General features: G+C 46.3%; 1 protein-coding gene across 10 annotated transcripts in view; it reads right to left on the reverse strand.

The window, feature by feature from the left end:
• Nucleotides 1–13,436, reverse strand: part of R3HDM1 (R3H domain containing 1) — a 1,943,510-nt gene that overhangs the window by 1,654,444 nt on the left and 275,630 nt on the right. For 6 of the 10 annotated variants that reach the window (XM_069616545.1, XM_069616542.1, XM_069616548.1 and 3 more), the window contains exons 4-5: nt 2,321–2,362; nt 1,787–1,876 (exon numbers count right to left, since the gene is read on the reverse strand). The exons of 3 other annotated variants lie outside the window; for them this stretch is intronic. In XM_069616545.1, coding sequence (XP_069472646.1) covers nt 1,787–1,876; nt 2,321–2,362 — 132 coding nt within the window. The remainder of the gene's footprint in view (nt 1–1,786; nt 1,877–2,320; nt 2,363–13,436) is intronic. One more of the 10 variants, XM_069616544.1, reaches the window with a different exon arrangement.

The following is a 13,436-nucleotide window of genomic DNA, read 5'->3' on the forward strand; positions in this document are numbered from 1 at the left end:
AAACTCCTGTATGAACCTGGATGAGTGAGTGAGCCGGATTGTGAGAAACCATAAGTGGCAGCTTTGCTGCAGCATGTAGTTCCACGGTTAGCTACAGGCGAATGATTAATGATTCCACTCATGGATCAAAAACCGGGGACGTGTTTCCTGTGCATGATCAAATCATGCAAAATCTGGAGGGAAGCCATTGCGTTTAGAAATGCACTTCCATTTGGGTATCTGCCTGAAAGACTAGAATTAGATCAGTCCTCGTCCCAGTTAAAGGTGTGTTGGGTTACCTCTATAAAGATGGAGGCTCATTTATGTGCCGAGTGACATCTGCATCGAGTGCGCTTTCTAAGATATGCTGAGCTCTATGTCAAGGAAAATTGAGGGTTTTCAGAGGAATCCAAAGTTCATGCATTTTAACAAAGACAGAATCTCACTGGTAAGTCCATAAACACAGCACATGTCTGTGTGCCCATTATAGCAATTACCAGACTAGAGGGATAAAAGTAGTAGAATTGGGGGCCACTGGGGAATTCAGAAAGGCAGATTATGTACCAGCACTAAAACTATGTCATAAAATATGCACTTAAATCTTTACATTTCAAATGTCTTCAACGTACCTACTGAACAGCACTAATTAACAAAATGTATCCAGAAGTGGATGGTAGATGCCCAAAAAGTAGGAGTGGACCAGGGATGTTCAATTACATTATACCACAGTACAAACGTACAGAGGAAAAATAATAGTTACTTGGACAGTTCTCTTGCTAGGATTCGAGACCTTCCATTAAGTGGTGCCAGTAGTTAACCAAGTTTGTAATGAAGGGTATGGTTTTGGCTAAATACCAAATCACAGCAGGGCTGATGGCAGCCAAACTCACTAAATCTGAATGTCTGGACACCATCTATAGAAATCGGCTGCAGACGAAAGCACTTCGGTTCTTGAAAAAAGACAAACCAATAGGCTCTATAATGGATACCTTTTTGCAGCAACAATTAAAGCATCTGATTTAAGTCCTCCCTGAAAAAAGTATTTAAACCAGAATCAATCGTTTGCTGGTTTAAGTGGTCATAGTGGCCTAAGAAGGCATTCATTTAAGACATTTATTTTTTAATTACAGTAAAGGGAATGCCCATTTTGATTGATTTTAGGTGTGCAGGATTGAGCAACGAGGAGGTGAGCTTTCTTTGCGGATTTTAAACGATAGTATTGAGCTGCACCAATGTTGAATATATATCGCTGTCATTTATTTTATAATGAAAAAAAAGTCTAGATTACCAGTCTTGAATAATGAAATATTCATTTTTTTTATAAGTTCTTCACCACGTGGAAGGTCTGCTATGAAACAAGAAAATGTTCTTTGAAAAACGTCTATACTGCCACCTTACCTCCCATGTAAGACTATACAAATATCCTGGTTCACAACCAGATGTAGACCACTTCTTTCTGACACAGAATTGCCATATTGCATGGAATGATTAGGGACAATGTACTGTAAAGCACATTTAAACAGGGGTGCCACAAAGAATGAAAGTGCAAGTGGTGCCTACATGTATGCTGCCAAAACTTCGATTTACCCTAGCAGAGAAAAGACACGAGATTATGTTTTGGGACATTTTCGCGGCAGACCTGTACAAAACTTGAGAATGTCAAAAAGTGCCGGGAGTGAGATCAGAAGTATCTGAAGGAAGGGGGACTGGGAAGTAACAGTACATGTATGCATGCTAGCAAACACGCTACATTTTGTCAATCGTGCACTCACAACGAGCACCTGATGTGCACAGAGATTTATTTTACCTGGTTGTCCAGTGGTATATCAAGAGCAGAAGGAGGAGGAGATTCTTCACACACAGCCAGGCTCCGAACTAGCTTTAACTTTGAATTGGACTGAAGAAAAGTATTTAAAATTAAAAACCATAGTTCAACAAAAGCATTTTTATGAGTAATGTCAAATTATTTTCATCAGGCCGTTACAAAAATGTTGACATATGTATCAAATGTATAATCTAAAACAAAGCGGATACCAAAGTACACAAGCAATGGCAGCTTTGCAATCAAAACAGCAAACCAAACCATCATAACAAACGCATATAGATACTGTGTGCTCATGGAAACTGCTCAGGCAAAGCACGAAAGTAGACACCAACCAAAGACAAAAATCCATAAGACTACAAAATTAAGAAAACTGAACATAAAGCAATGTTCACAAAACGGAAAAAAATCCCAAACAAATAAAAAAATATATAATAAATAAAAAATAAAAAAATAAACCCATCAATTCTCAAGCACGAGACCCCTAAATCATGCCATAACAAAATGCAAGTACTATACCTTTGACCTTTTCCCAGCCTGTCCAACGGTCTGCACTGGCCGCTAAACAATGGGTATAACAAGAAAAGTCCATATTAAAATATTTTTTAGAAAGTGCTAACTGTGAATCTATTTTAAAAACAGAATTCTGTGATCAAATCTATTAAGATTTGAGTAAGGAGTCTGCGGCTGCCAAAAGGGAAATCCTGAGGAGCGAGTGAAGAATAGCATTAAACTCTTCCATGCATGACCAACTTCTCTAGGATTTTTTTTTAAAACACTTTGAGGTCTCAAATGAATAAGAAATTAAGCTTTAAAATGTTGTGATGAACGCTCAAAGCTCATAGGTTTCTCTCTCAGGATGAACCCGATATCACATAGGAGGGAGGACACCCACTCGAACCCCATAGAAATGGTGAGACGAGTAGTGCTCTATAATTCTCACCCACCCGTGCTTTCATCTGTGTCAGAGAATACATCCACAACAACTGCAGATTCCCACTGTGTTCCTCATTCCAACCTTGACTACGCGAAGGGTGTCTTTCACAACCCTGTCTTTCCAGCACCCATACCATCTTACTCCACACCTCTCCTAGACCTTTCTCAGATAACCGCCATTTTTTTTAACAAAACAGTTTTTATTGATTTTACCATAAATAACCAAAATAAAACCAGACAGTGAACAGCAATCACAGTTTCAACAGTATCACGATCTGTTCACCGTCTCCCCGTTACCCTCCCCCACCCCGAGCTTACTCTACCTCACCATCATCCACTATATCGTCTAAGGATGCCTTCTCTGCACCTACCAAGGAGTCATGGTCTTCTGGCCAGGTCTGGGCAGACCCAAACAGTGTGTGGCCACTAAATGCCTCCAGGCCATCAATGTCTCTCCTAGGTCATACCCCCCTCTATTGACTGCTTCACTCCACACTGCTGTCTCCGCATCTAACCATTTCTGAAGGTTGTGCCACCACACTTCCACCCTTGGCCTGCTGTTAGCTTTCCAGCCCATGGCAATTCTGCGCTTTGAGAGTATCTAAGCCAGGTCTTTGAGTTTTCTCACGTTTCAGCTTGCGTGGCTGAGAGAAGCCCCCCCCCCCCCCAACCATGCACGCCCAAAGATTTCACTCTCAGTTTATTCCCCTTCTCGGTCAAACGGTGGGCCATCTCCCCCCAAAATCTCTTTATTTCAGGGCATGTCCAGAACATATTATCATTCCTGCGTTCACCTCCCCACATTTAGGACATGTTTGTATTCCTGCATTCTTGAACCGTGCAACCCTCTGAGGGGTCATGTACGTCCTATGTGTAAAGCACAACTGGATTTGTTGCAATCTCGCATTCCTAGACACTTTGTGATACCTCTGAACTCTCACCCACATCCCATCAGTCATAGATTTCCCGGCTTCCTCTTCCTAGTCTCGTCTCAAATGGAGCACCTCCTTCCCCATCCTAGACATTAGCAGTTCGTAAATTCGGGAGACTTCATGACCTCCGTCCAATACATCATAAAATGTGTCTATAGCGGAAGCGTGGCTAGGAGCCAGCGCGGACGGAATTGCTTCCTGAGAGCTCCGACTTGGCCCAATGCTCCGTAATGATACACGCCAGGCTGCGGCCCCGTTAAGCGCTGAATTTGAGGTGTAGGGGACCGGAGGGGGTCCTGCAGCTATCGCGCTAGGCGTATTGACCTTACAGAAACGGAAATTGCTGCGACCGCTAACGGAATGGCTGCGCGAGAAGAAAACTCCATACCAGTGGGTTTCCCCACCTCAGTTAAATTCAAATGGGAAGAGTCCCACAGGCAAATCCATACAATGAAAGAAGCGGAAAAGCTCATGGGTCATAAAAGGGGAGAGGAGGAATCCGAGCCCGAAGAAACCGCTGATACCCACTCAGTGGTCGACAGGGGAGGGGATTGGACGAAAACTAACAGAAGGCGGAGACCTAGAGTTCCCCCGAAGAAAGGCAGCGACTGGGGCTAAGGGTTCCCCGCAAAAGGATAGAGTAATTCAAGCAGCAGGCTCGCTGCACTCAGCAGAGCAAGAGAGGTGGGGCAAAAACAGGAAATTTACGCTCACTCAGGTGAAGGATGGAAGAGCACGACCGGAACCCCAGCACTTCACAATTCAATGGCCCAGTTGGCCAGTAACGGGAGCATTGGTGCCACTAGTTCCCCAGTGGCGGTAGGATGGTGTTTCTCCTACCAGTTCATCGTGGGGAGGGGGTAAAGGGGGACGTTACTGGGACAAATTCAACACAGAGGCGAGCAAGCGGCGAGCTTCGAATCAACATGCCCAGTGCAGCACTCAGCAGAGAACGGGGTCTGGCTTGGGGCACACACAGTTTCGGGGGTGCAACCCCGCAGATCAGAACAGAGCTCAAAAGCTACGGGGAACAGTGGACTATGGCTGAGTGGAGTGAAATACGGATCCTATCCTGGAATGTGCCAGGCATGAACTCGCCAAGGAAACGCCGCTCGGTGGAACACCGGCTGGAGCAACTAGAGGGAGACATTGTGCTATTGCAGGAAACTCATTTATTACAGGGGGACGAACGTCGCATTAGATTCAAGCGATTCAAAGCAGCCTACTTCACTACCGCAGGGGTGAAAAAAAGAGGGGTAGCAATATTGCTAAGCGACAAGGTCCCACTCTTTCAAATCACGGTACGGAGAAATCCAGATGGTCGCTTCCTCTTGCTCAAGGGCTGGTTTGAAGAACTTCCCATCACCATCATGACAGTTTATAGCCCCAATACAGCTCAAAACAAGTTCATCAAAGACCTCATTCCAATTATCTCAGCATTCCTTGAAGGCTACCTGTTTATCGGGGGGGATTTTAACACAACGCCAAACCCACAAGCGGATTGAACTCTGCCCCCCCACGGCGGCGGACACTGCGCATGCACTCGCACTAGCTGAACTGTTCAGAGAGACTGAAACGGTGGACGCATGGAGGCTATTTAATGGGGATGCCAGAAACAACACGCATTTCTCCAATGTCCACAAAGGCTACTTGAGAATAGACCTTATGTTGCTGTCTGGAACGTTATTCCCATGCCTAAACAATGTAGAAATACACACAGGTATGATTTCGGACCACGCTCCAGTCTCCATGAACTTAGCGATATCAGGCCAAAGAAATCCTGCCCGGCGGTACTGGAAACTGAATGAGTCCCTGCTGTTGGATGAAGCTATCAGGTCTGAACTAGAAGACAAGGTAACTAACTATTTTAAAGAAAACACCACAGAAACAGCCCCTATCAATATCATTTGGGATGCGATGAAGGCTGTGGTCAGGGGAGCCTTGATAAACGCAGGTGCGGAACGAAGAAGAGTATGGAGTATAGCCATGGCCAATCTGGAAAGAGAGGTGTCTCAATGGGAAGCGGAACTGAAAGCACGTTACACTAGGAAGGCCAAAAGAGCCCTGCGAAAGGCTAAACTAGCGCTAGAAATGCATTGTGCGGATCGCACGGCTAAGTCTCTGGCTTATACGAAACAAACAAAGTCCTGGTGCAGAAGCTGCAGAAAATGCATAAGGGAAACATCGCACAGATACGGAGTGAGGATTCCGACACAGGGAAAATCAAGGAACTGACAAAGTACCATCAGCTCATTATGTCCGGGGAACCCACGGCCCTAGACAAGTTGCCGGAATTCCTGAAGGCCATTCCCCCAAAAAACACACCCCTGTTGGAAGGTCTGGAAGAGCCCATTGAGATCGAGGAAATCATAGAAGCGATCAAATCCCTTAAATCTACAGCCCCCGGGCCTGATGGCCTCACGGCAATCTTTTTACAAAAAATACGCCAGAATACTAGCTCCCCAAATGGTTAGCCTGTTTAACTCGTTTCTGTCCACAGGCTCTGTCACAGATTCAATGGCTGAGTCGACCACGATTTTACTACACAAAACCGGGAAGGATCCTGAATCTCCCGACTCTTACCGCCCAATATCTCTCTTGAACAACAACGGCAAAATATTCACTAAAGTTTTGGCCAGACGACTGGGAGCAGTCCTGCCGTCTCTAATTGACCGAGATCAGACTGGATGTATTCTGGGGAGAAGCACACATGACAACATTAGAAGAACAATAAATGTATTTGAAAGCGCCCGGAAAGGGAGGGTTGGGATGGCCGCTATCTTACTGGACGCCCATAAGGCTTTTGTTCGGGTGGATTGGGGCTACATCAGGGCAGTCCTAGCACACTTCAGTTTTGGCACCAATTCGTCACATGGGTGATGGCCGGCTATCAAAGACCCACAAAACAACTGCGTATTAATGGTATCAAGTCCGAACACATACAGATAGCTAGAGGTACCAGGCAGGGTTGCCCTCTTTCTCCCCGATTTTCGCCCCGTCAATGGAACCCTTAGCGGCCAGAATCAGACAGAAAGAGCATTAAAGGGATATCAGTAGGAGCTCATGAGTATACAATTGCCTTATATGCAGATGATGTGTTAATTACCGCTTCATCATTAGAAAAATCCCTAGGAGAGCTGTGGGAGGAAATTGAAGTGTTTGGGGCCCTATCGGGATTCCAGGCAAACCGGGCTCAATCTGCTGCCTTAGACATTAACCTTACCAAACAGGAAAAAGAAGCATTAGCCCCCTTATTATCGATCCCGTGGGCCAAAGGGACGATTGAATACCTTGGGGTCCAAATCACAAAGGACCCGGCACGGCTATACTCTAGCAATATCCCCCAACTCATTCATAGTTTACAAGAGGACCTTAAAAGGTGGAAGCAACAGGAGATCTCGTGGTTTGGGCGAATCACAGCCATCAAGATGAATTTAATTCCCAGATGGCTTTACCACGTTACAGCATTGCCCATTCAGATCCCGGGCCCCGCCTTAAAAGCCCTGCAAAAGAAAATATTAGACTTCGTCTGGGGAGGGGAAAAAACCTAGAATTAACAAACGAATTATGCTAAGGGGGAAAACACAGGAGGGATTGGGGGTCCCAGATTTAGCTAGATACTCCTTAGCTGCCCAACTTTCACACGCTTTCTCCTGGGTGCAAGACTTGGACCCACCGAAATGGAGGCAAATAGAAGAATACTGGTGTCCTGTCCCATTATCACATCTCCCGCACTTACCAAACATAAGGCTGCATACAAACAGCAGCCCTTTAGCAGCCACTGTGGTCACAGCAGAGAGCTGGAAATCTGCATCCCGTCGTTGGGGGGTACGGGGCACCATGGGACCGCTGACCCCCATTTGGAATAATCCTAACTTCTCGCCGGGTAGGTGCCCAAGGGAGTTCCAGGCCTGGATAGAGGGCGGTTTAAGTAAAATTAGCGATTTCCTGGAAGAGGGTGCCCCATTACACTTTAGAGATGTAAAGTGAAGTTCGGTGTGGGGGAACAGGAGAGATTCCACTATGCTCAGATCAGGCACTGGGTGTCGCACAAATGAATCTGAGAGAAATGTGCCAGGGAGCTGACGGCTCTGGAACTCTCTTTAAATACACCAACTACCAGGGAAAGAGTATCCACTATCTATCTATAAACTTCTAGATAGGTCGGATCCGGGGAGAAAAGAAAGATAGATGCTGGAGTGGGAGAAGGATCTAGGCCGCGAAATAGGGATTGAAGAGTGGGGGAAAGTCTGGGCGAGATTGCACAAAAGCTCGCAATGCGTCACTAATAGAGAAGTGGGATATAAATTATGTTACAGATATTACCTGACCCCAGTTCAAATTCAAAAGGCCAATCCGAGTGCTCTTGGTTCCTGCTGGCGGGGCTGTCCTGTCCCCGGAATGTTATTCCACTTGGTCTGGACCTGTCCTAAGGCAGAAAGCTTCTGGAGAACAATAGTAACGCACATCAAGGATATCACTGGGCTAACTATCCTCTGGGATCCAGGCATTATCCTTCTGGGAGAGACGGGAAACGGCGCATACCCTCTGACAGGGCAAATATCCAACCTTTGCACCCACTTGCTCCTGGCAGCGAAAATCACGATGGCCAAATTATGGAAAGATGAAGGGGGTCCCTCAATAGCGTTATGGTGGTTCAAATGCTGGGAGATAGCATTGGCGGAGAAAATTGGGGCGATCCGAGCAGGCGCCCTGAGCAAAACACTGACCACTTGGGACCCGTTCTTGGATTATGCAGCAAAATTCCCAACTCTCACCAGGAGGCCCCCCTGACCAGATGGCTCCAGTGCAGCCCGCTATACTGAACAAGGCTCCACGTCCAAGGAAAGCAGGAAGCGGAGAAACTGGTAATAGAATGGGAGGGGTTGGACTCAAAGCTGTTCCCCGGGGTGTTAGAAAGACATTAACAGTCCCCACAACCGGCAAATTCTATGGGAAGCATGTCATGTCGAGATAGCCAATATTTAATGCATTAATGTGATGTCTGTGTTGATTTGGAAAATTCAATAAAATGTTTAAAAAAAAAAAAGAATTGTCTATAGCCATGTCGGGCTGGCCCTCCAGCACTATTTCTGACCATGTGCCTTTTACCACTCCCACCAACCTGGTAAAAGTGATAAATTGTCCTCGGCATCTTCTACTAGTGTGTTGTATTCCACTGCCTTCCCATCCTGCCACATATCCCCTAGTGTTGCTATACCCTTCGTTTCCCAATGTCTCTGGATGATCTTACTCAGTTGCTCGCCCACTCCAGTAAATGCCACTAACAGCATCTGTGGGGAACACTGGGTCGGGTTCTCCATGGCCCGGCAAGCTCTCTGCCATATCTTCCATCCCAATTCCAACATTCTCGTGCACCCACTTAGTTGTGAATTTGGCAGCCATATCCACTCTTTCAGAAAGAAAGGGGCACATTCAGCCTTCAGTAATCTTGACTCCGAAGTCGAGTCATCTGATAACGACCTAGCAACATATTGTAGTTGACTGGCCAAAGAAATAGATCTAAAAATAGGACAATCTAATGCCCCCTTGGTCATATGCGTTCTGTAGTTTCCATAGTGCTATTCTGTTTCTAGTGTTGTGCCATATAAATCCCCTGAACATGCTTGGAGCTTGACATAGAATCGCTTGGGTATCATGTATGGTATATTCCCAAAGAAATGCAACAACCTGGGCAGCGCCACCATCTTTAACAATGCCACCCTCCCCATCATGATCAGGGGGAGGTTGGCCCAAAATGTCATGCTGTGTTCAATGTTAGCCACCAACTTCTGTGTTATGCTTGTACTCGGCCTTGGCCGTGTGATATACATCAATCCCTAGGTATCTAAAGGTCTCTGTCTCCGATTGTATTTGTAGTACCGGCAGCTCCGCTCGTGGTATCCCTTTATATCTACCCAGGGGAAATATACATAATTTCTTGGGATTCACTGTTATACCAGATAATATCACGTATCCCTCCAATCACTTCCAATATATATTGTAGATTCTCTTCTGGGTATCTTAAATACAACAGCATATCATCAGCATACATTGATATCAGGCGTTGCCCTCCCTTCGTACTGATCCCCCACTTCACCATATTGTTGCCTTAAGTATATCGCATGGGGTTCCAGTGCTAAAATAAACAGCATCGGGGACCACGGACATCCCTGTCTAGTGCCCCTACTGAGTTGCCACCGATCTGAGATGATCGCCCCTGTCTATGATGTGTTATTTATATAGCGCCTTAATCCAAAGTGCTTTACAGAGCACATTTTTACATACAATATCACCCAACTGAAATTGGTACTCATTTATCGACCTCGGAAGGATGAAAGGCTGAGTTGGCTTTGCCGGGATTTGAACCTGCGACCTGCAGATCACGCTCAGATCGCAGCAGCAAGCGTGCAGCCCGCTGAGCTATCTTACCGGCATAACCCGGGCCAGTGGCATACTGTACAGCAGATGTACCCACCTCAAGTACATGGGCCCTATCTCATATTCTTTCAAGGCAGCCATCAACCGAGGCAACTTGACAGAGTCGAAGGCCTTCACTGTATCTAACAATATTACTGCAACCTCTTGCAAGTCCTTTTCTGTTTGTTATATGATATGATGGAGCCTTCTGAGGTTGTCGGATATGTTTCTACACGGGACATACCCGGTCTGATCGGGATGTATACATTTATTAATAACTGGTCACAGCCTGTTTGCCAGCACTGCAGTGAGTATCTTGCTATCTTGGTTAAGCATTGCTAGTGGTCTATAGGATCTGCAATCCAGGATTGGCTTGTTAGACTAAAAGGAGCTGGATGATAAACATCTCCCTCAGAGATTCCGGTAATACTCCTTTCTCTAAAGCTTCACTTAGCATAGCTAGCAATGGGGGGTGGGGAGGAGGGGAGCAGTTCCGCCTTGTAGGTTTTATAGAACTCACTAGGGAGTCTGTACACCCCTGAAGCCTTAATAGTAGGAAAGAGCTTGATCACTGCCTCTAGTTCTTCCAAGGTAATTGGGACCTCTAGGTTCTCTCTCTCTCTGACGTCTCCAATTTGGAAAGGCCAATATCTTACAATGTGTCTATCATATCCATCTCTTCCCCTCTTCCGGTGTCGTCCTACAGTTGTTAGTAAAACTCTACAAAGCCATTTTTTACTTCCTTTTGGGTATCAGGTGTTTGTCCATTTTCCCCCCCATATTGCTCTAATTGTTTATCTGGGCGTCTCACATTTGTATAACCAGGCCAGCAGACTGCCCGGCTTATCCCCCCCCCCCCTGCATGCTGTCCTTCTACATATTTTTTATAGTTCAAATTGCACAATCTCCCCCAGCATTCCTCACAGTCTAGTTGCAATTGTCTTATAGTTCCAGTCTCCTCAGGGGAGTGCCCGCCCATGCGCAGGATTTCCTCTAGTGTCTTCTGCGCTTCCTGTAACTCCTGTGTTATCCCATCTTGCAGCCCTTTGGATTTAGATATTGCTGCTCCCCGCACCACCACCTTAAATGCCTCCCATAATTTGCCAGCTGATTCTACACTCCTGGTGTCTTTTTTCAGGTCCTTCCTAAACACTATCTTTTAAGGCCCCGGCCCAAAGTCTCCACGTTGGGATCCGTGCTCTGGGTGGCGAATATTGCCACGCTATAATCAGTGGCGAGTGGTCCGAGAGGACCATCGCCTTGTATTCCGATCGCACTAGGTCCCCTGTCAACTCCGATGTAGCAAACATATAGTCTAACCGTGTGTGTAGGTCCTGTGGGGCCGAGTAGTGAGAGTATTACCTGTCCTGTGGGTAGGTGCATCCTCCATACATCTACTAGCTGAAAATCCCTCAATGGGGCCCGAAGGGCTTTAGCTGCTGGGGTGGGCCTGTCTATCTTCTTGTCTGATCTATCCACTCTGGGATCCAATGTGCAATTAAAGTCTCCCCCCCCCCCCCAATAGCACTGCCCCACCCATTTATGGACCGATCTTGCTATATATGGTCCTGAAATAGCCTACGGTGTCTGGGTTCGGGGTATACATGTTAATGATACTCAATTCCCTATTTTCCACCAAGCCCCTTATCAGTACCATCCTCCCATCTGGCTCTATGGTAGACTAACAACTTAAAGAGGACATGCAGTGCTATCCACGTAATAACTCCTCTGGCGTACGCCGAATATGTCGCTCCTATGGTGGTACCTCCTTTTCCTCCCCACTATTTCCTGCTTTTCTTTCGTTAGGCAAGTTTCTTGTAATAAAGTGATGTCAATTATATGTCTCTTCAAATACATCATAATCTTATTCTTTTTAAATTAACTATTGAGCCCCTTGACATTCCAGGTAACTATCTTCAAGTCTCCCATCTTATCCATATCCATTCCCACCTCTATCCTCCCTAGTCTTCTGCTCTATGCACAGTGATGTATAGGTATAAACTCGCTCCTTAACTGTTAACTCCCCGTCAAACTACCCAACTCCCTTCCCACCCCCCCCCTCTCTTCCCTTCCACAATCCAATCAACTCAACTCCCGTTCTACCCACCCCCCAACCCCACCCATCCCTCCCCTTAACTCCCCTTGCTCCCCCCTCAACTTCCCTTTGTAACACCCCAACTACCCCAACCCTCCCAACTGTTGCCCAGCCCCATCCCTGGATCGCAGGCTCCCCCGCATCACAAGCCTTGCCCGGTTTACGCTGGTACCCAGGTCGCAGCAGGTGGATAATAAACTACTAATATCCTAACTAAACTATCTACTGGCGGTAAAGTCATGTTCCTCGGTGCCACTCCCGTAATACAATCCCAGTACATCTCTTGCTTCATTGTTTAAATGTCATGAAGCGACTGAGGCACCCAAACTATTCCAGAGTTCCCAATACTATTCTAGCTTATTTTAGGCAATGTCTCAGACTCTACGTCCTCATATATCCCATGTGCGATCAATATTCAGTCACAACCCATCAATGTCTCAGCATTTCAAGTAGGAAACATCAGTTCACTTATCCGTTTCATCTGCCATCCTGCCATCCATTTTGTCTGGGCAGTTCATCCTGTCCATCCTTGTCGCGGCGTCCTCTGGAATCTTGAAGAAAAGTGCTTTGTCTTTGCATAGGACCTTTAGTTTCGCTGGGTATAGCAGTCTACTTCAGGCCGGACTCTCACAGCCTCTTCTTAATTGCCACAAAACTCAAGCGTTGCTTCTGCACTTGGAATGTATAATCCAGATAGGCCGTGACTGACGCCAACGCTCTACTTAACGCTCCACCCTTCCGGAAATATTCCAGGATCTTCACCCTGTCTTTTTAACTTAGTATTTTGGCTATGATCGGCCGAGGTGGAGAACCAGGTGGGGGTTTCCTAGTCTGTGCTCTTTCTACTGTAAACCCCTGGGAGAGCGCTCCCGCACCCATTTCCTGTAATAGCATGTTCTCAATATAGTCCATAGGGTCGGGTTCTATTCTCCTTCCGGGAGTCCCACAATGCAGATGTTTATCCGTGCTCTCCCTTCTGCTTCTTCCGCTCGATTTTCAAGGTTGTTCACTCTTTGTTTTAAGGTGTGAATCTCTCTGGCGCTTGTCACGCAGGTTTCTGTGTTGGCCTTTACTTCTTTTTCTAGCCTTCCTGTGCGTTTGGCTATAGCTCTGACGTCCTGTTTTAGGAGATTAACATTTGTAAATAGAGGGGTGCCTGGTCAAACCCTGGTCCTCCAGGCTAATATCTATAGCAAAACAGCACAATGGACCAGTCGAACAGGGAATGGTGCAAATTTCACATTTAAATACC

This window comes from Ambystoma mexicanum, chromosome 9, assembly GCF_040938575.1.
Source record: "Ambystoma mexicanum isolate Mex_15411 chromosome 9, UKY_AmexF1_1, whole genome shotgun sequence".
NCBI lineage: Eukaryota > Metazoa > Chordata > Amphibia > Caudata > Ambystomatidae > Ambystoma > Ambystoma mexicanum.